The sequence below is a fragment of the Anser cygnoides genome, chromosome 1, assembly GCF_040182565.1.
Source record: "Anser cygnoides isolate HZ-2024a breed goose chromosome 1, Taihu_goose_T2T_genome, whole genome shotgun sequence".
Lineage (NCBI taxonomy): Eukaryota > Metazoa > Chordata > Aves > Anseriformes > Anatidae > Anser > Anser cygnoides.
In genome coordinates, this window is record NC_089873.1 from 55,762,864 (window position 1) to 55,784,667 (window position 21,804).

The following is a 21,804-nucleotide window of genomic DNA, read 5'->3' on the forward strand; positions in this document are numbered from 1 at the left end:
ATGGGGGGAGGAGGACGTGTGACCCCACCAGCAAGGGGCTGGGGGGCTGCCTGAGCCCCCATTGAGCCCCCACCAGCCGGCCCCATGTCTGCAGCCGCTGGAGGGCAGCAAAACCCCGTTACCCGGCCTCCACCCGGCCTCCATGCCTGGGTGGGCCTCAGGTGGGAGGACAAGGCCTGACGGCCATCTTCTCACCCACCGCCAGGCCCCGCCACCATGCCGCACACACAGGCGGCGTGAGCCCTAGGTGCAGCGAGGGAGGGAGCGCGAGCGGCGGCCCTGGCTTGAGCCGATTAGCCTTATTAATAGAAATTAAACCCCGGCTGCGAGTGCTGCCAAGGCCCCGTGGGCCCCATGTGTGCCCCGTTCCCTGCCGCCAGGCAGGACGGGGTGTGGGGGCTAAGAGGCTTGGTGGGATTAACACGTGGGCCCCAAAAATCTGATCCCCCAGCCTGCAAGGAAATGGGTTTCCCTGTGTGTGGCGGGGACTGGCTCGTCCCCAGAGGCGGTCAATTGGCAGCCATGTAGGGGTTGTTTTGGGGGTTTTAGTGAGCTGCTGGGGGTGTGCTGGATCCATCCCCGGTGGCTCTTCCAGCCATGAAGGATGGTGATCACTTGGCTGCTCCAACTGAGCTTCTCTCTCTGCTGGGCACATGCCCCTCAGCCTTGCCCATGCTGCTGCAAAACCATGAGCATGGGAGAGGCGTTGGGGCTTGGGGAGACTGTGAAAAGCAGCCCCATCCACAATTTTGCCCCTCTGCTACTCCCCTCCCCTGCATCCTCTCTCCCAGCTCAGCCCATCACCATCACCGCTTCTTCCTCCCTCGTCCCCTCCAAACCTGCCCTGCTCTGCTGGGGGAGAGGCGAGGAGCCCCCCAGCCGGCTGTGGGATTACCGGGGGATTCAGGCAGCCACCTCCTCCCCATTGGCTGGAAAAGCCTCTTAAAAGTGGAGAAGTGCTTTCTGCCTGCTCAGCACCTGCTGGTCTTTGCTGACCTGAAACCGTAAGCAGCTGCTGACCCACATCCACCCTGCCCGCACCCACCTGCGGGAGGCAAGGGGGTCCCCTGCGCGGGGCGTCCCCTCCGGCTTGGCCGTGGGTGGCTTTGCAGAGGGCGGCATCAGAGCTGGAGGAAAGCAGGCTGAGAGGGGGATTAGTTCTCCAGCGGGGACGTGGCTGCCCTGAAGGAAGGAGTCGGGCACAGGAGACTGCTCGAAGGGTGCTGGGTTCCTGCAGGCATCGCCCCGTGCCTTGCTGACGGTGTGCCTGCCATGGAGCAAAGAGCCAGCAGGGCCATCTGACTGGGCACCCTCATCGAGAGCCGGGGAACGCCAGCCAGACCCATCCCCTCACCTCGGGGACTCAGCCTGCGCTCGGGTGGTCATTGCACAGGTCAGTGGCAGAGTGGGCAACATGCATCTGAGCCAAAAGGACAACTTTTTGCAGACCTTTTCTAATTTAATTCTCTAGCAAATGCTTTTCCAGGGTGATGTTGGGCTGGGGAGGCTGGTGGCATGAATCATGACCTTTGCATTTAATTTATTGAACCTTCCCCACCCCATCCATACTCTACTGAGGCAGCAGGAGACATCCTTGCATTCATGTGGACCCTCCTGGATGCTGGTACTGGTGCAGCTTGCCTGGCACAGCAGGACTTTGCTGGACATTGTCGTGCACCAGCTTTTCTGTGTGCACCCAGGCACTGGCAGCCAAGGCTGATCCTGCAGTGGTTTTTGTCCTCCTGGCTTGGGTTTGTGACTTCTGGTGCCGGTGCAAGTCTTCTTCTAGCATCTACCTGCTGCTTGATCTGCAGCAGTGCTCACCATGGGCCTGCCTGCATGTGATGCCCAGGGGAAAGGCTGCTGCCTGTGCTGATGAGCTTTTACGGGTGGGTGAACTTACGTGTGATATTTTTAACCATGAATAAAGCTCCTTAACCGAGGAGAAAATAATAGCAAGCTGTAGCATATGCAGAGGCAGGTGCAGGGTACACGGTGTGACCACCGTGTGCAGCCGTGAGCAGAGGAGCCTGCATAGGCACCGCAGCGTTAGGAGCGAGGCAGCTCTGAACTGCCTGGCTCAGAGCTGGGATAAAGCCCCAGCAGAGCTGAGCTGCAGCACATTGGCCTTGGAGGGAGCTCCACGGGTGAGCTTCTCTGGTGCACCTCGTCTTCGTCAGCTGGCTTCGAGCTGCAGTCAGGTAAATGCCCTTTCCTACCTTGCTGTATAGTTGTGTTGCACTGAAAAAGTGGCTCCTGCAGGTACCCATCCAGCCCTAGACTTGAGCAGTACCCATATATATTTGTCTAAAATTCCCTTCAAAGTCATATGCTGTTGATTCACCACTGACAGAAGATACTTTGGAAATCTCTGAAGGGCATTCCACAGGTAGCCAAATGTTTTCTTGCTAGGAAGATGAGGATGTTTACAGGGGAAAAAAAAAAAAAGGATGAATTGCAGCGGCCTGATTAATTGATTTGATTTGCAGTGCAGGACAAGAACAAGAAGAGTGAGGCTGGGAGAGGGGCTCAAACAAAAAGGATTGGGGTATGTTTGGTGGCAGTCACTCTTATTTGAGGTGCAGCGGATGGAGTGGTGGTTGGGGACCGGCACCGACTGCGACATTGCTGTGTTTTGGCAGTGGGTTACATTTTGGATGGCTGGAAGTAGCCGGGCAGTCAGGTGGAGCTGGGAGAGGAGCAGCAGGCAGGTAGGGGCTGAGGCTGAGCAAGGCTGTGTTCAGTCTGGCTGTACTGGTGCCAGTGGTCAGAACAGCAGAAAGGGCAGGGGGGAAATGTACAGGTGTCTGGAGAGTGTATAATTAACCTTTTCTTCCTTGCAATGATTCTTTGGCTTTCTAGCAGCTGGGTCTCGATTCATGCCTCTGCCCCTTTCCATGATCCTTGAGACTTGGGCTGGGGGGAGAGACAGAAGGAGCCTGCATTGGCTTTTAGGTTCTGGTTGAACCTGTTATAGAATTGCCACCCAGAAGAGCTGCCTCAATCCACGCTCACAGGCAGATCCTGCTCCGATTTCTGTGGCTGGTGGGGTCCTGAAGGTTGGGAGCTCTGCTGCAGGGAGCCGTGGCTGTGGAAGATGTTTGGGTGCTGCCATGATCAAACCCTCCATTGTCTGTCTAAAACCTTTGGCCAAGACTATTTTGTGTCAAAGCACTTGGGTGCAGATGCTTTCTAACACCTGTCTGATGCTACTGGCGAGCAACTATAATCAAAGATCGGTGACAATTTTGAGTACAGGTGTGAAAATAAGCCTGAGCACCCAAGAAACTGAGGCCAGCAGTACTGCTCTGTGCTGGAAGGGGTACGGCAGAGACCTGGTACCTAGGGGAGAAATACAAAAAGCACACCCACAGCAGCCAAGTGGAGCAAAATTCTTGGGCAGCTTAGGAGTCCTGAGAGCAACTCACAAGACATCCCCTCTAATTCCCTCCTTCTCCCCCCTTCGGCTTTGTTCCGGCCCCTCCGGGTAGGTACAGAGCCCTAATCTCTCTGGCATGCAAATAAACATCACCACCAGTTTGCTGTGCTCTCCCCCTTCACCCATTTCCCAAATCTGGCCCCATGCAGCAGGGAAGAGAAGGGTAGGGAAGGGCTGTGTGCTGAGGAAAGCACGGCGGGGTGAACGGGCCTCCTGTGCCCCACCGCTTAAGCCGTGTGGAGGTCCCGGTGGGCTCCCAGCTGGAGCAGACCAGAAGGCGAGAGGATCAAAGGCTGCCCCTGGGAGCCAGGAGGGGTTCACATCACCAGTTCTGACCTCTCATGGGTCTGTACATGAGGCTGAGTATGGGGTGAGCGTGATGCTGCAGCTCCTGATGCTACCACATCAGCCCTTGTGGCTCAGTGACCCTGCTTGGCTGCCTCTGACCGGGGGATACGGGGCCTTGCAGTAAATGTTTGCCTGCTGTGCTCTTCTATTCTTGCAGCACCTGGAGAGCTCGCTCTCTGTCACCCCACTGCCTCACGGCCTGCCTTTCCCCCTCCCAGGCTAGACGATGGGGAGAGCTGACCCAGAGGAAGGGCAGCTCCCAGCTCCCGTGAAGCCCCCGGATGGCGGCTGGGGCTGGATCGTGCTCTTCGGCTGCTTTGTGATCACTGGCTTCTCCTATGCCTTCCCGAAAGCCGTCAGTGTCTACTTCAAGGAGCTCATGAAAGATTTCCACGTGGGCTACAGTGACACAGCCTGGATCTCCTCCATCATGCTAGCCATGCTCTACGGGACAGGTGATGCTTGGATACACTTCCCCCTGCCCAGTCTGTGCCTTCCCCTGTCCTGCTAGAGGCCCAGTCCGTGTCCCCAGGGGCTGTCCTCATATTCACTGGCCTGGTCATGAACCAATGTTCATGATTGTCCCACCACTTCTCTTCTAGAAGTGTGGCTCGTTGCATGTCCCTGTCTCCTCTGCCCCAGCAGCCCTTGAGGGTCATCCCGCCTGCCTCTTAGCCAGTTAACATGGGGTTTGCTCCCAGTGTTGAAGCACTGTTCCTATCACATGAAGCCCCTTCTCGTTTCCAGAGAAGAGGGGGCTGAAGGCAGGGCAAAGCAGAGGTCTCCACACCGCCTGGGCCAGGCCCAAGGGCCGTGTATCTAAGCAGCCAAGCAGGGATCTCTGTCATTAGCGTTTCATCTTCCCTGGGTGCCCTGCTTGGGCAGGCTGCCCCTTCCCAGATGTCCTGTTTCCTTCTGGTCTCCTACTCTGTCTCCTCTGCTTCCTTCCAGGACCAGTATGCAGCATCATGGTGAACCAGTTTGGTTGCCGGCCTGTGATGCTCATCGGCGGGCTGCTAGCTTCCTCTGGGATGATCCTGGCATCTTTTACCACCAACATCATCGAGCTTTATCTGACAGCTGGCGTGCTGACAGGTGAGAGGCCCAGGGTCAGGGGGAGCAGACTTAACCTTAGCATTACCATGTCTAGCATCAGGTCTCCCCTCACCTATTCCCACCTGCTCACAGGAGGCATCTAGTTCTTGCATGTTACACCTGTGGGAGAAGTAACTGCTGAAAACAAACAGGCAGAGCCTGTGGATGAGGGGAGAGGCACATGAGAAACACAAGTGATGCCCAGTCATGGCGACTGGGGTGGCATCAGTATAAAGTAGTAGGGGAGGGAGGGAGGGCTCCTGTGTAAGGCACAGGTCCTGTCTAAGCATGGCCACAGTTATCAGAGTCAAATACAGTTCAGGCTGATAGGCTATTAGACCATCTTTTCCAGGGGCAACCCAACAAGGTGGAGAAGAGGCTTGTAAGGAACACATGAATCAGGACTAGGACAGCCTTGGATGGGTTTCAGCTTGTTCCAAAACACATCTCATGTCCTTGCACTCCCTCTCTCCCTCCTGGCTCTCACCCTCACGTAGGTCTGGGTATGGCGCTGAACTTCCAGCCCTCACTGATCATGCTGGGCACCTACTTTGACAAGCGTCGGCCTCTTGCCAATGGACTGGCTGCTGCTGGGAGCCCTGTCTTCCTTTCCTCCCTCTCTCCACTGGGGCAGGTGCTGCTGGAGAAGTTTGGTTGGCGAGGAGGGTTCCTCATCATGGGGGGCCTTCTGCTTAACTGCTGCACTTGTGGGGCAGTCATGAGACCCCTGGATATGGGCATGAAGAGGAAGATGGAGAAGACTCAGGACAAGTATGAAGCCAAGGAGATGTTGCCCATAGGAGGGAAGTCAGAGGAGGGCATCAGCACCACAGATGGAACCAAGAAAGCCAAGAAAGCCAAGAAGAAGCCCAAGAAAGGAAAGAAGCTGTTGGATTTTAGTATCTTTTCCAACCAAGGGTTTATCATTTACACCATCTCAAAGTTCATCCTGGTCTTGGGTCTCTTTGTGCCCCCCATATTGCTGGTCAACTACGCCAAGGACACGGGAGTACCAGACACAGAGGCCGCATTCTTGCTCTCCATCATCGGTTTCATAGACATCTTTGCCCGACCAGCCTGCGGCATGGTGGCGGGGTTGAAGTGGGTCCGTCCTCACGTGGCCTACCTGTTCAGCTTCGCTATGCTCTTCAACGGCCTGACGGACATCTGCAGCGCCAGGGCTAGCAACTACACAGGGCTGGTCATCTTCTGCGTCTTCTTCGGCATCTCCTACGGCATGGTGGGGGCACTGCAGTTCGAGGTGCTGATGGCCATCGTTGGGTCCCAGAAGTTCTCCAGTGCCATCGGGCTGGTCCTGCTTATCGAGGCGTTCGCTGTGCTCATTGGTCCCCCCTCTGCAGGTAGGTCTCGTGCTGCAAAACAAAACACAGGTGATTGGTTTTGCTTCCATTCCACGGTATTGCAGGTATCGGTCATGGGCAAAGTAGATGAATAAAGGCCCTATTTCTCAATTTCAAATTTCTCCTGGATGCTCTCTGAAGTGAGAGCTCCTGGTCTCTCTCCACCACAACACTGAATCTGATCTGGAGCAGAAAATGGCAAGTGATATTTCTCTCTCTGCCTTGCTGAGAGACCTCAGCGATGGCCAGCATACAGAGTGACATGGTTTCCAGCGCCCCTCAGTCCTCGTCAGTGGCACTTCCCTCTCCTTCATGCTGGGTTCCTTGTCTCTGCTGCGAAGGGTCAGGCACATGCTGCAGGCAAACCTGTGAGAGTCTTCAGTGGGACAAGGTGAGGGTGTTTCAGGTTCTCCTTGGTATTCATGGCATTTTGACTGATGCTGTGAATGACAATTTCAATTTGTGTTGGCCCCAACCCAAGGTGCCATGTTGCTGTCAGTCAAGGCTGCCAAAACAGTGTGTAGAGCCACCCAACGCATTTGCCGTTACTTTTTGTAAGAGCATTAAGAAACTCATGGTTTCTACACCAGTCTGGTCTACACCATAGTCCCTGTAAGGGACTGGGTAAGGTCCCTGTAAGGTCCGTCCATGCCCTACAGCCTGTACAAAGGTTGTTCAATGGGAGAGGAAGCCTTCACCCAAGAGGCTGGCGTGGCTTCAGATTAAGTGTCTGATCAGGTCTGAGGAAGTCAAATCGTGCCAAAGGCTCGCTTCCAAACAAAGTGCAGTTCCCTGCATCTGTGACTTGCGAGCAAAGGTCAGGGACAGACCATGGGCAAATCCCTGGGCAGGAACAAGTCCATTGCTTCCTGCACTCGCTCCCTTTGGCTGCAGCATGGGGGTTAAAGCCCATCAGTGAAGACCTCTGTGTGAACGAGAGGTCTTCATGTACCACCGTTTCTGAGTGAAGACCCTCTTGATGCTAGGTCATGTCCTGCTTTACAACCTGTAGAGCAATCGGCAGTCCCAGGCCAGCAAGGGTACAAAAACAGGTGTCTTGGAGGCAGCTGCAGAGGGACCTTGTGGGGGGGGGAGAGAAGGATTTAACGTTTCCTTGCTCTGAGGACCTGGACCACTTAGTGAAATAACTATTGAGGAAGCAGAAGGCTATTAGGAAGCAGGAGCCACGTTTATTAAATCCTGCACGCAATATGGCAGTAGGCCAGCTTTGTCAGTGAGCAGGCCCCAGGAGTAAAGGAACCAGAAATGAAGGGGGAAAAGGAGCAGATGAAAATGGCTGAGTTTTCCATGCTGGCCTGCCCTGTCACTTGCTATTTTCACAGAGTTGAAGGCCAAACAGTTTCCTGCATTAGGACAGGATGTAGGAGACCACTGCAGCTGAAGTTTTTCCATGTCAGGGAACTTCAAGAGCGGGGAGGGAAGACTGGAGACATTAAGGCAACAGAGAAAGGACATGGAGAGCAGGGGTCCCTACTTCCACCAGCCTGTACATTGAATGTGCCAGTGGGGACACCACTCTGAGCAGTCACGGGGGGAACCCCTCCTCAGTTCTGCTGTGCTTTGGTACTGTGTGAAGTGCAAAACAGGACAGAGAAGGTGCAGGGTCACTGGAGAATGGATCCGGGGGGGCTCCCACCTCCCCACCCCAGGGGGACCCCCTGGTACGGGAAGCTTGAGACTCGGAGCCGGGGGAGCAGTGCTGTGGTGGAAGAAGAGGGTTGAACAAAGTGGCTTTGTTTGGTGTAATCCTCCTGAGCTGCTTCCCCCTCCACCACGGGGCTGAGGGGCTCGCTGTAGGATAAGCTGCACACGCACGCATGCACGCGCATGCTCCTTGCTCTCTCTCCAGCCTGGGTGAACAGGGCGCATTCATCCGCTGAGGAATTTGCTGCATGTGAAAGTGGGGCTGGGTGCAGCACAGCAGGGACCCGGGGTCACAGCCGTAGTAAGGAGAACACAGGACAGGGCCCCATCCCCGTCAGCGGGTGCCAGCCCAACCACAGTAGGGCGGCAGCTCCAGCCCCCCAGGACTGTGAACCCTCCCTCCCTTGCCAGCCCTGAGGCATTCAGGAGGTGCAGTCAAAAGAAACATCGTTTTGGCTGAGACATCAGCAGGTGTGGGCCCTCTAAGGAAGCCAGGCTCTCAGAAGCTGGTCTCACCTTGGCAAGAAAATGTCCTATCACAGTGTGACCCCATCACCATTATTTAGCCTTGTCAGAACGTGGGAAAACCCCAAACCCACACACTCCTATAGTAGTTCCCTCATGGTACAGCATGATTTTCAGTTGCCCATGCCCTCACCCAGGTTGATTTTAGATACCCAGGCTTCTTGCTCTTCTTTTGCTCCCCAGCCAAATGCAGGTGCTGCCCACCTGTGCTGGGCTTTGTGTGTCGGAGTGCTGAGGCAGACACTAACATCTCCATTTCTTCTCGAACCTTCAGGCCGTTTGGTCGACGCTCTCAAGAACTACGAGGTGATCTTCTACCTGGCGGGCTCGGAGGTGGTGCTCTCCGCTCTCTTCCTGGCCATGGCCACCTACTGCTGCCTGAACCGAGGGAAGAAGAAGACACCTCCCCCAGAGAAGACCCCGTCGGGGGGTGGTGGGAGTGACACCGAAGAAGCAGAGTCCGACGTACCCGAAGCAGAAGAGCACAGCAGCGACAACCACCAGCCGGCCCACAACACCGACAACGCCGTGGTGGCGGCCAGCGAGGAGGCCAACCATGTGGAGGACGAGCAGAGCGGGGAGGGAGGCAGGTGTCCCGAGGGGGACAGGGAGGTGTCGGCACAAGCTGGCTGCAACGCTGACCAGACGGTGGAGAGGGACAGTTTTTAGCCAGGGCGGAGGAATGGGGATGTAAAATGGCTGGCCTGGTCTGCAGGTAACTCGGCCTGGGAGGGGAGGTGGGATGTGGGGTGGAAAAAAAGACAAAAAGACAAAAGCAGGTTTAAGAAGATGGCAAGAGTCTAAGAATAGCGGGTCCTTGTGTACATATGCCCACATACCTACCAGTGATATATCTACTTGCGTCCTGCACCCATGCTGGTATAACACAGGCTCAGAGCAGCCCAAACACCAAAATCTTCCAGCCCACCTCCAAACCAGCCCTGGAAAATGTATTTTGAAGAGGCTGTGAAGGACTCTCCTTTTCCTTCTGCATTGTCATAATACAGCACACAATTAGAGACTCTTTGTAATCAGCTCTGGTATGCTTTGGCCTGGTGTCAGTATTTCCTCTACCCCGTTCCTACTGTTGGGACCGCACAACCCGGAGAGGCACAGCTCTTGGAAAAGACTGAGCTCTTGGAAATGCCACTATTCCCGGTAGGGATATGCTGTTAGAGGCTGCTGGGATGCCAAAAAGAAGAGGGCACCTCAAAAAGGCTAATGCCACTGAGAGGGTGGCCACGGCACGGAGCTGCACTGCCACGAATAGCAGCGGCAGCCAGGGAGGGGTTGGCAGTGCAGGTAAACAACCCATCCCAAGCGATTATCCACTCAGCAGGAGCAGCACAAGACATGTGCGGTTTTTTTTAAATAGAGAAAGGCCCCTTATGTAAAGGAATCAAAGGTAAGGCAGAGAGACGGGCTGCACCCCCAGGGTGCCACGGATGAGGGTGCCGGGGCACATGGTAAGCCAGGCGTGACCCCCTCCCCCTGGCTGCAGGGTGGATTTCTAGATTCAGAGAGGACAACCTCCCCTGGCATGCTTAAACTGCTCTTAATCTGCTTTGGGACTGGATCTTTTATAAACACCCCTGGCCAAAGCCTTCTCTTCCGGTTTCCTGAACTGTTTCACCTCAGGGCCCCTGGGGGAACCTATTACTGCATCGAGGGATCAAGAACTAAGCAGAGGGCTGCAAGGAAGGCAGCTCATGGGACCGTCAGATGTGGTCTTTCGTTAGGGCTGGGGCTGACTACAAATTGATGGGTAATGGGTGAAGCCTGCAGGACCCGTAAAGCCATTTAAACCTAGCTGGGGTGTGGGGACACGATGGAAAGCGTTTCAGTCTAGATACACTCAAGGGAAAAAAACGTAAACGATGAGCAAACTAAGGCCCTGCTCTTCCTTACTCACCAATCCCCCGTCCAAGCAGCCCCCAGCTTCCCAGAGGTCCAAGGGCCACAGCCTGAAAACAACTGCCCTTGTCAGCGCCAGGCAGGTCACTGGAACAACGTCCCCTCTGTTTCCTTGTCACCACTTAACATTTCCCACTAAGCCTTCCCCTCTTAAATCTTTTCACAGAGGGGCATAAAAGCCCTCAGGGTACAGGATATTACTACAGACTATGCCGTGAGACAGTCAGCCCTCCGCCTGCCCACCCGCCCCTCTGTGATGGCAGCACCACGCTTGGGTACTTGTCAGAGCACCTCAGGGTGATGGTTTTAGCCCCAAACCAGACCGTTTCCTGCAGCCCCTGGACCCAGAGCTGATTCAGGCCCTAATATACCCACTGCTCAAAGCATGCTGGCTCATGCTATCACCACCATGCCATACACACAATCCTTTGCTGCAGCACTTGGTTCTGCTTGGCTTTCTTACTCAAGCAGGGTCAACCATAGCCATGAACACAGGAAGCCTGAGGGGTGCTGCTGTGGCAGAACCGGGTGCCATCCTCCTGCTGTACCGCTCCAGGGGTGCTACGGCTGATGGTTTGCCAGCTTCCACTGGTCAGGTCGCAAAAAGGGCTGCTGGGCTACACCGCCTTCCACTTTGTCGACTTTCAGACAGGCTGCACTGAAGCATTTTCTCTGTTTCTCTGAACCGGCTCTGAAAGAGGGTCAGGGACTTGAGCATTAGCTGGTTGTGCAACTTATCTTGTGGAGTTGGTGTGGCAAAGCTGGCCCTGGAGCAGTAATGGCAGCAGCAGGCAGGACTGAAGCTAAGTTGCAGAGAATCTGCTGCTGGATGGAGGAATGGCCTTGCTTCACCATTTGTAATCCTCTTCGGGAAACTTGTGCCACAGTGACCGCTGCGTCTTGGCACAGACATCCATGATTACGAGCTAGACAGGCCAGCACATGACAGTCCGTTCCTTTCACTGTATTTTAAGATTAAAAGCAATAGAGGACGAGCACACGAATAACTGAAGCCAGGAAGAACAAGAAACAAAACTGTCACGTTTGTCTTTATTACAGTCAACAGTCAGTACACTAGAGTCCCTTTAAATCTTCCAGAGCAGCTCGACCATGGGTGACTTTCTTCCAGGCACCCACAGAGATGACAAGGCTCCAAATATAAATCAAACAGAAAAACAACACAAAACAAACAATCATAAATTAATGCCCTTAAATAACTTCTCTCACTACCACTAGAATGTAATGACAGAAGTCAAATCCTTGACCTCTGAGAAGTACACCACTGCTGGCAGTTGTGCTGCCTGCAAGAAGAGAAAGTGCCATCTGGATTTGGAATCAACCCGCAAGGACAGAGGGAGAAGAAAAGGAAGCTTTTCCTCTTCCCTCCTTCCCTTGTGCAGGATAATTGGACGTTACCTACCGTTTCTGGCTGGCCCAAAGGCAGCACAAAACAGTTGTGCAGAGAGGAGAGCAGCAGGTTGTATGCAAGTCACACTTTGCACTAAAAATCACAATGTCTCTGCCTACAGGCCCTGTCTTCCTCTCTCCACGAGGCTTCCTGCCTCTCCTCGCTAGTGTAAGGACAGAACACCACCTTTGCAGTGGTGGCTCTTTGTGGCACCTGCACAAGAAGAGTGTGCAGGACTCGCTGCACACCTTCAAAAACACATTTGGTTACCATCCATTACAAGGAGCTGTATGAGAATAAGAGAAAAGAAACGCATGCAGCTTCGCTCTTACTCCCAGGAACGCGTCTGCCTCAGGCAACCACGTTCATATCTCTGCTGACTGCGAGAGCTTCTTCCTGAGCCTCCACAGGGGAGGGCAGAGCCACATCCTGGAGGATTCCAGCCCTGGGGTGGAGCTATGGAATATGAAGAGGATGGGAGCTGGGGAAAGGACTTGCAGACCCTTGCAGGTGAGTTGTGGCAGCCCAACGTGCCAGGTAGCCACTGCCACCAGCCTCTGCTACGTGAGCTTCCCCCAGCCCCTTGGATGGGGACACGATCAGAACACACGTACCACCGCTAGTTCCAGATGTCACTTCTGACTTGCCCGTTTCTTAAAAACAATGGTGCAGAGAGCTAGGAGTGGATCATCCTACAAAAATCTGCCCTAGAGCCCAAGGGATTGGCTCCAGGAAGAAACAGAGGAAGCTTAAAATAGGCCAAAGGTTGAAGTTTGAAAACAGCAAGCATTGGGGTGAACAAAACAATGCTGGTGCCAACGCTTTCCCATAGCACAAGGGGAGGGGGAGGCTCTTCCATTTGTAGTTACCTCCAGATGTTCAACTGCCTTCCCCTTGCCAGAAAGCGGATCCTGCACGCTCAGCAGTGCACACAAAGTCACACGGCGACACGGTAGGAGATTTTCCTCCCCACAACTCAGTATCCAAGTCCGGCAACAGAAATCTGGGGGGGTGGTGGTGGGTGGAAAGAATATCCAGGCAAACAAGCAAGAAAAGAGAGAGATGCAAAGGTTGGTCCCAATCCAACCAGGGCAGAGGAGGAATCCCAGGCTGGACATACACAGAGAATCACGGAGGATGAATCGCCACGTGAAATACATGTTTTTATATCAGTCTGCAAAGTCCTTCTTTTCCTCTGGCCATACCGGCACGCTCATGCGTCATCAATGAGCTTTTCACCATTTGCATCCTCCTTCCCGCTCCTCTCTCTGTCACTTCCTCCTCCTTCCTCTTCTTCTTCTGCCCCGTCTGTGTACGTGTCCTTCTGCCCATAGCTGAGAGTAGTGCGGGCGAGGTCCACCTCAATGGGGAAGACATCTGCATCTCGGAGCACGGCGTAGCAGTCGTCGTAGTACTTGGACATCGTCGAGACAAACCGCTGCAGCTGGAACACGATGTCCTGAACTGCAGTGGAGACACGTTGACAAGAAATCAGGTGAAACACCCTTCCCAAACAAAGTGCGAAGGCTGTGATCAAGCCTCCCTCGCCAGCAGTAGTTACAGACTCCCATTTATTAGTCCCAAGTGGCGCCTGAGGGCAGATGTCTCAGACATAGCCACAGAAGGATTCTTTACCAAAGGCTCTTGAGCTAAGATGAAGGAGGAGCACGAAGCGCGAAGCCTTGTCTGCCTGACCCCTTCAGGTGCTGGACACAGCAGCGGTACTCACCATGTTTCTGGTCCAGGAGCTCTATTTTCTCCAGCACGTCCTTCCTCATCTTGGCAAAACGCGTGCGAGCCTCCTGGCGGCAACGTAGGATAAGGCGGTATTCATAGTTCCCAGTGCTGACTCGGTAGAGGGGCTCACCCAGGGCCTGCCAGAACACGGCACCGTTTGAGAGACTCCCACAACGGTGCCTGACCTCAGCTTGCATACCAACGTTGACTTGAAATAACCTTGGGTTATTACAGCCCTCTTGGGCTCACTGAAACTGTAGTCAGGAAGCATGAAAGAATACGAACATTTGCCACAACAGCAAACTGGATGTCAATGTGGCCATTTTAAAGGCCAAAAATGTGCCAGCCACAGTAAAGAAAAAAGTGTGACCACAAAGCAAAGCAAACAGGACAGGTACCTTTCAAGTCAGCATGGAGAAATGGAAAGGCTTCTTAACTGAACTAAGACAGGCACCATAAAAAAAAAAAAAGCCTAGGGTCTGAGGGATATATTAATGTATACAAATCACTGCTCTTCTTGCAAACTTCATCCCGTGTTGATTGCATAACGTAGTGTATGTCCACAGTGAATCCTGTGCTATTTACAACCATCCAGACACAAGACCAGATGCCATTAGGGATAGAACTATAAATTATCTCACAAAAGAGTTTTGAGGAAAAGGGGTTAGTCTGTCAGCTAAATAGCATTCTTCTCTTGCACTTGCAAACCAAACATAAAATTCCACATTACTATGGCTTCATAATGCACATTATATATGCTAAAACCCAGAGGTATTGCTCTGCTGGCCAAGACTTCTTTCCTTCCTCTTTCCTTCTCATTTAACGCCAAAAATATAATGTTGTGTTAGGAAAGCTTTTTTCATTCCTCACATTGTGATCTAGGAATTAAAAAGTAAAATAAAATAAAATCCTTTCTCTGAGATCAATACCTAGGATAAAATAGATCTTGCCTTTATGCAGGGAACCTTGGTATGTAGGAGACACCTTTAAGTATCTTAAACAGAGCTGTTAAGGATTACAGATGTGAAACTTCAAAACAGGCAGCAAACTTACTGAAGAATGTCATCAGGTTTTTGGAAGTCTTCTGACTTTAAATTACTTATTTTTAGGAAGAAAACATTGTTAGGAGAGATCCTTTAATCCATTTTCTTCAACTACGTATGCAGCTTTTGCATGCATTTTGCTGCAGAGAAGCTAAACCTCCATTTCTCAGAAGCAAGTCCAGAATTAATGATAAGCTGTACAGTGGACACAAATGCAATCTGTGAAGATAACACCTTAATCCTCCTTACACAAGCCAATATTACTTAAACACCGAGGCAGGCACCCACTAAGCAAACAGGTTGCAGGGGAGATGACTGGCTGCTCTAGTATTCCACAGCACCAGTGATTCATGAGTTACTGGCAGTGTTTTCTAGGAAGTGTTTAAGGGTCTCCAGTTTCTAGTACGTTCAGAACAAATACATGGCGTTCTTAGGATGTGTTCCCGTGTTTGGATCTGCACAGACACAGGAGTGCTTTTGCAACTGCAAGGCAGCGTGCACAGAGAAGCTACAGAAACAGAGGATGCAATTCTCAGTGCCACAATACTGGTACTCACAATGCAGCTGTATTCTTCATCATCCATCTCTTTGACTTTCAGGCAGTAAGACTTCATAGGATTTAAAACAAAACAAAAAAACAAAACAAGAAAGGAATATTAAAGATTAGAAGCAGTTCCACCATCACCCACAGACATAGGGTCATACCATTTCAAACCTTCCTTCAATGATGTAGGGTGTAAGAAGTTAAAAAAAAAAAAAAAAAGATGAGCTATGGGAAGGATTGGTGTGGGAAGAGCTGACATACTCATTTGCCTTAGGGTTGCAGTTTCAACTATTTCCCTTAACAGGTAAAAGCAAACAGATTTGTACAGTTACAGAAAAATGCACTTAACCCTATTTTTTCGTATGTAGAAAGGAAGGGATGAATTGAATGGAGGAGGAAAAAATATTATTTGATTGTTATTCTATTTGGTATTCCAAACTACCTACAAAATATGGACTCTGAGATTGGAGAGCTATGTAGGGGAGTTCAAGAGTGTAAGTTCCATCAGAATGCTTCCCAAAAAATAAGGAAATTAATTTGGTCGGGTAGAAAGTAAGTGATCTTGATTCTGGGAGATCCCTCTTCCCGGTGAGAACTATGAGGTCAAAAAGGAGGTGTTTGAGTCTGAGTCATCTGGCAATGGACAAAGAATTTGAGGAACAACAACAAAATCATTTTTGCATTAACTGTGGGAGAATGCACACGTGATTGCATAGGCTGTATGTGATCCTCAGGCTATGATTCTATAAAACTTAATTTCAACCAGCATTAAAAATAAGAGCAGCTCACCAAATATTCAAACTTGACATCCAGGTATTTTTTGATAGTCAGCCTTGTGTCAGGAATGGCTTTATTCAAATACGTGTTCAAGTCAGTCAGCATCTGCAAGGGAAACATCCTGTCACTGAATGTAAGGTCAAAAAGCACAACTTTAATTCATTTAATTCAAGTCCAACTTTCTAACCAGCACAGGTCACGAGACTGCCTCGAGTTAACTCTTCTTTGAATTGGAGCACATTTGAAAAAAAGAAAAAAAAGATCTTGATTCAGAATTGCCATTGTTAGAGCATCCATTACAGTCACTGGCAAGTAGCTCCAGCGTTAAGAAATGCATGTCTGGCTTCATCTTCTTTCAACTCATCCTGTTTCACTTTCAATTAATCCTGGAAATTGCTCTCCCCCATCCAAAGAGGCATTATCCAGCACTGTCCATCCAACATGGCACTCAAAGTGCGCTCAAATCAACATTTAATATTCTCTTTGCTAAACTAAATGAATGGATCTCCTGGAGACTCACTCACATATATTTACTGATCATTAAATCATTACTGGATTGCTTATCTAAACTCTTGAATTTAGTGACATCTTTTAATTATGGGTACTAATATCAGGGAAAGGACTCAAGGGACTACACTGATCAAACTACGCTCCCATCCACAATAGAAAAAGGTGAGGAACATATCCACGTGCAAAAGCCAAATGGACAAAACTGATATATTCCCTGTGTTACCTCTCGGGTTAATCGTGAAGACCACACCTTCAAAGACAGCCTTCTGTCTTTCTAGATTCCCCTCTTCTCCAAACCCTTTACTGCTATGGTTAAATACTTTACCGGCTTAATTGTTTTCAGAAGATGAATCCCAAACTTCTCAATGTTGCGATGGGCATCAGCAAATTTCACAAAAGCTTCGCTGGCAGCAGGTTGCGGCTCCCGTACGCCAATGACAGAGAAAACATCTCCGAATGCTAGACAAGGGCAATAAATGCAAACAGAAGAAGAGGTTGGCTCTGGAGAAGAATCATGCCCTTCCCACAACCTTGCACTTAGCCAGGGGACAACGCTACGTATTCCCTAAAGACCAGAGGTTGGCAGGGCATTTCTGCAATGTCTCGTGAAATACAGGGCCTGTGTTAGCACCATGACTGCTCACACCAGGAGCGCAGCCCTTCCCACCTCGTTTGTGCAACACTTAGTTTTCTTTGGGTAAGGGAATCACATCTGTAAGTGCTGACTGAAAATCCTGAAACCAGAGGTTAAAGCTTTCTGCTCCCTTCGCTCACTTGTTACCTCTGTGCGTCTGGGATAGCTCGAAGAAAGCTCTAAGAAGACTCTTGGTGTGTTCTGTCAAGCCTGTGATGGAAGACAGAATAAAACATTTTTCATTTCACTGAGACATGATGTAGATATCCTTCCTTCCACATGGTGCTTGATGGAAGACCCAGCTTACCTTTGTACAACTCTGCAGTCCTCTCCAGCTCCTCCAATCTCTTCACCAATCCATCTAAACGGAAACAAGAATCAGAATACAGAATTACAACAGTCAAAGCCAGGACGCGGTTAAGACTTGACTGACGGGAAAAACACTAGTTCCATATCTCTGGTTCTAATTTCCCTCACCTCCAAAGCCTGTCCTCTGGTCCAATGTGGGAAGCTCTTAAAATAACTGCAAACTAGTCTTACAGTGTGGGGTCATCATCTATCAACATTCACAATGTGGGCCCCCCCTTCAAATTAATTTGACCTTAGTTATTATTTAAATGGCTCCAAGGATATAATTTGTATCACCCAGGAAAAGGCAATCGCAACAATGAAGTAGAGCAGAAGGAAAGAAGTACGAAGGAACAATGTAGAACGTGTAAGTAACTATAGAAAGTTTGTTAGCACAAGCGGGCAACTGTGCCCTTAAGAAAATGTCCTTCTGGGCAATACTTACCGTTGCAAAGTATGGCTCGGCTTAACCCCAGGGCATCTGCTGTCCCTGAGCTCATGTTCTCCACCAGTCGGTGCTTCACCTTCTTCAATACTAAAGGCCAAAAGAGAGTTGCAAACCAGGGTCAGGGACATTTCTCTGAGCATGAAAAGCACACTAGCACACTTCACCGATTTATCAGGCTCTGAATAAACTGGTCAGCCTCAACTTAACTCGCTATTGAGACAGTGAGCAGAAAAAGAATACCATAGAAACTGAATGTTCAATCCAGCTGTGCATAGCATATCCTTTATCTTGCCCAACTGGTCTGCTCTCACATCCTATATAATTAAATCAATAGAGCTCCAGTGCTTCATTTGGAAGACTACTCCAATAAATCACTTTATATTTGGAACTAAATTTTGCTTATGCTACCTGCAATATTACTTCATCTGAAGTCAAGATATCAGGCTGAAAGTGAGAGAAATAGAATTTAATACTCAAATTATCCCTTTGCTAACTTATAATGTTTTAGATCTTAAGTTAAACCTTTTTGTCACCCCTTGAATTAATTTCTGTCTGTGGTGGTCATACCCTGCAAATTACTAGAGACAATTATGCCCTCTTTAGAACCAGATGACTCAACTACATTTGTTTAGAGGCAAACTTGCAGGGGTGCCAAGTGCCTGCAGCTCCTAAGAAAGTCAGCTGAAGCCACAGCATTCAACATCTCTGGAAAATATTCCATATTCTCACTGCACTTCTGTTTTCCCAGAAATCCATCCCAGTCCTCAGCGTTTCCCTGAACTCCTGTCAATTCATTGGTACCTTAAATTAATCCCCATTAAAAGAAATTAAAGCAAAAATAATACATCGATCTTTTAGGGAACTGAGAAAGGTAAGTCATACAAAGGAGACAGCTGCATAGGCTTAGTCCAAAACTTATACTTTGTTTTAGTAATAAAGCCTCCCCTTTCTCCTATAAAATATATGGCTGTACAAAACTCAGTGTAGATAGGTATTTTGTCACTGTTCTACAAGCTGAGGAACTGCAACCAGTGTTTTACAACACACATTTCTGCGTATACGTTTGGAAAAATCACAGTAGGTCAGCAAAATTTACATGTATTAAAAATAAATAGATTAAATGACTATGTAATTGAGTTTCATCATCCATGCTAAATACAGTGCAGAAAAGCAAGCCAGCTGCAGCAACAGTGAAGCCCCAATTTAATTATCAAGACTATTTCAAGAAGGCAGGGAAGGATTTTTTTTTAAACCTCTAATTATCTTTGACAGTTTCCATTTGAAAACGGCTGAGTTAACAGTAAGAATGGAAACAGAATTTTACTCCAGTTTTAGCTAGGACCAATCTTTCACTCCTCTATGCCACTTTAAACACTCTAGGGAGAAAGATGCCAGTGAGTCTTACCAATATCCAAAGACTTCCCCTGCTTTGGGTCGGCCTGAAGTTTGTTGTAGTGAATTGTCACTTCTCCCTGCAGGCAGAACAAAATCAAAACTGCTGTGCTGGAAGCAAGCAGCAGTAGCTTTCCTTCAGCAGTGACCAATAAACCGTCAACTGTGACCCAGACGCTCCAGTGGCCCCCTCCTACCTCTCACCTTTACCATCTGTATCATCTTGGCCACCTCCACCTTGGTCTTCCCCTTGACGGACTTGCCGTTCACTCCTGTGATTTCATCGCCCGCTGCTACGGTTCCATCTAAGGCTGCTGGAGTGTTATCGAATACCTAGTGGAGAGGAAAAAGAACACAGGTGGTCTGGAATCAGGAGGTTTAGAAAGGAAAATGCAGGGCTGAAGGACAAAAAACTGACAATTATATTCCTCCTATTTGACTCATTTGTATTTAGTACTGCTCATGGTGAAGCCTCGCTTTTTCTCTTCTAATTCTGAGGTGGGATGGTCGCCTTGTTCTCTCAGGAACTTCTTGTCTTCAGGATGTGCTTCTTCATGCGTAGGATTTGTTGATGCTACGTGTCAACGCTATTCCCTTGTAATTCTAGCATGCTCTCCAAGGAGGAGGATAATTTCAGAAGTCTTAATTTAATTCTTCAACACCTATTAGGTACTAGGGTAAGGAAATCGTATTTACTGCAAAGTGAGAAGATTTCTCTCGCTTTGAGAAAAACACTTAGCACATGGCTCTCCATGGTTTCCATCTCTCAGGCCAACACTCTTTCAGGAAGACAGTTTATTATGTCTTCCTAAGCACCTACCTGGACGATATAGAGACAGGGGCAGTACTGTGCTCCACCCCCAATGCTGATCCCAATCAGGTTCTGGGAGTCCTTCTTCAGGGTCACCGTCCCAGGTACAGTGGGGATCCCGCTAGAACGAGAAAGAAGGAAGAGAAAACCAATCATGGCAGGCAGAGCTGTATCTGTAAAAATGACTGCGGTACCTGAATCAATATGAACTGAAAATATAATGGGAGTTGTAGATTTGAATTAATGACGTTATCTCTGCCATAGAGTCTATCAGCCCAGGCCAGCAGAAAGACGCTCCGGGCTATTGTTTTTGAGACTGTGTGCAAGGAGCAGTTGTAGGAGAAACAACTTCATCCGTTGCTAGTAAGGGGCAAACACATGCCATATAAATGAGATGCAAGACCAATGCTCCATGCCAAGCTCACAGCTAATCTCACAAAACTTTTCACTTGTTCAGAGAAGCCCACCGTCCTCCTTACAGATCCAGCAGTTCCCGAGTTTTATCTCCACTTCTTCCTGGCTCTCGACACCCTTCCCCCATTACAAACCCCTTCTCCTCTGTCCAAGGCCGCTAATAAGGAGGCTGAGGCTGTTTCTGCTGCCAGCCAGAAGCAGGGCAGGCGAAGCACGACACTCACAGCTTGTCCTCCTCGATATCATAGTCCAGATCCGCAAACATCGCGACGCCCAGACGGAGCCTGTTCACCCGAAACCACTTGTGGGGAGCTCCCTGTGAGGAGAGGACAGCGCAGACCCCGTCAGCCCGCGACACCTGCGGGTCACTCCAATTCCCCGAGACCCCCAGCAGCCCCCTCCCCTCATTTTTCCCCCCAAAATTCGCTCCCCGTCCACATACAGAAGGCAAAACCCTCACCAGGTGCCCCCATCCTCCCACAGGTGCCTCCATCCCCTCCCCCCCCCTCGCCCCATTTGGGCCCAGGCCCAAGGGGTCGCTCCCCCCCCAGCCCCTCCCACGCAGAAAGCGTTGCCATGGCAACCGCGGAGGCCCAGCGCGGGAAGCGGGGGGGGGGGGGGGGGGGTCCCGCCGCTCACCGGAAGTGGCCGTCCTGCGCGCGGCCCCCGCTGCCGCCCGCCGCTGCCCGCCGGCCGACACGTCACCGCCGGGCCGGCCCGGAAGCGCCCGGCTCCCCCCCTCCCCCTCCCCTCCGCCCCGTTGCTATGGGGACGGAGAGGCGAGGGCGCGCCGCCATCTTGAGAGTGGCGAGGTGATGGCGGCTGCCTGCCCGCCGCCGGTTCGGGGCGCTGATAAAATAAATAAAAAAATAAAATAAAATAAAATAAAATAAAATAAAATAAAATAAAATAAAATAAAATAAAATAAAATAAAATAAAATAAAATAAAATAAAATAACAACAAAACACCAACAAAACACCAACAAAACAAAACACCAGCAAAAAGCACAAAACAAAACAAAAAATAAAACAAGACAAAAAAAACTAAACTAAACTAAACTAAAAATAAAATAGAAAAATAAATAAACTTTGAACTCTAAACTCCTTCATGACCAGGAAAAAGGACTAGCTGATGACAATGACCTCTTGCTGTCTGAGAGGGTATTTAGTGTTCGCAGTGTGCAGCACCATAAACCTAGGGGCTATGTACGTTGAAACACCAACTGGAGCCTCCCAGAGTGCTGGAGTACAAGAGCAAAAGCGTGTTGTTAATAATCAGTTTGAAGTCCTGGATCTAAGAGGTGATTAGTTTATGAAGGGGAGCTCAGTGAGAACGGTCCTTCGGGTGGGAGCTGTCTGCAAAGAGCAGGCTGGCATCCTGAGCCCAGGGA

The 21,804-nt window shown here is 50.3% G+C and overlaps 2 protein-coding genes across 4 annotated transcripts; one reads left to right on the top strand and one right to left on the bottom strand.

Annotated features, from left to right (window-relative positions):
• Window positions 1-97: 97 nt before the first annotated feature.
• SLC16A8 (solute carrier family 16 member 8) lies at window positions 98-9,859 on the top strand. 2 transcript variants are annotated; one of them, XM_013181045.3, is made up of 5 exons: window positions 98-2,201; window positions 3,945-4,242; window positions 4,739-4,882; window positions 5,380-6,243; window positions 8,708-9,859. In XM_013181045.3, exons 2-5 carry the CDS (start codon window positions 4,014-4,016, stop codon window positions 9,100-9,102), a joined length of 1,632 nt encoding a protein of 543 aa, XP_013036499.3. In that variant the 5' UTR covers window positions 98-2,201; window positions 3,945-4,013; the 3' UTR covers window positions 9,103-9,859. The 2 variants fall into 2 exon arrangements, with proteins under 2 accessions (XP_013036499.3, XP_047904209.2); XM_048048252.2 differs by having other exon boundaries at window positions 4,006-4,242.
• A 1,518-nt stretch (window positions 9,860-11,377) lies between these two features.
• PICK1 (protein interacting with PRKCA 1) lies at window positions 11,378-21,165 on the bottom strand. 2 transcript variants are annotated; one of them, XM_066996400.1, is made up of 13 exons: window positions 21,053-21,165; window positions 20,638-20,729; window positions 20,009-20,120; window positions 19,393-19,521; window positions 19,202-19,268; window positions 17,794-17,883; window positions 17,308-17,361; window positions 17,148-17,210; window positions 16,692-16,825; window positions 15,869-15,961; window positions 15,093-15,143; window positions 13,485-13,629; window positions 11,378-13,219 (listed from the first exon to the last, which is right to left on the bottom strand). In XM_066996400.1, the coding sequence occupies exons 2-13, from the start codon at window positions 20,676-20,678 to the stop codon at window positions 12,969-12,971; spliced, it is 1,230 nt and encodes a 409-aa protein (XP_066852501.1). In that variant the 5' UTR covers window positions 20,679-20,729; window positions 21,053-21,165; the 3' UTR covers window positions 11,378-12,968. The 2 variants fall into 2 exon arrangements, with proteins under 2 accessions (XP_066852501.1, XP_066852497.1); XM_066996396.1 differs by lacking the exon at window positions 21,053-21,165 and adding an exon at window positions 20,874-21,016.
• Window positions 21,166-21,804: the final 639 nt, after the last annotated feature.

Excerpts from the sequence above, each read along its gene's own strand:
- PICK1 (XM_066996396.1), bottom strand. The coding sequence starts at position 20,906 with ATGGAGGCACCTGTGGGAGGATGGGGGCACCTG. Across the intron at positions 16,826-17,147 it reads GCTATCCCAGACGCACAGAG|CATTCGGAGATGTTTTCTCT; the intron begins GTAACAAGTGAG and ends GCCCTTGTCTAG. Across the intron at positions 13,630-15,092 it reads ATGAAGAATACAGCTGCATT|GCCCTGGGTGAGCCCCTCTA; the intron begins GTGAGTACCAGT and ends GTGTTCTGGCAG.
- SLC16A8 (XM_013181045.3), top strand. The coding sequence starts at position 4,014 with ATGGGGAGAGCTGACCCAGAGGAAGGGCAGCTCCCAGCTCCCGTGAAG. Across the intron at positions 4,243-4,738 it reads AGCCATGCTCTACGGGACAG|GACCAGTATGCAGCATCATG; the intron begins GTGATGCTTGGA and ends GCTTCCTTCCAG. Across the intron at positions 4,883-5,379 it reads GACAGCTGGCGTGCTGACAG|GTCTGGGTATGGCGCTGAAC; the intron begins GTGAGAGGCCCA and ends ACCCTCACGTAG.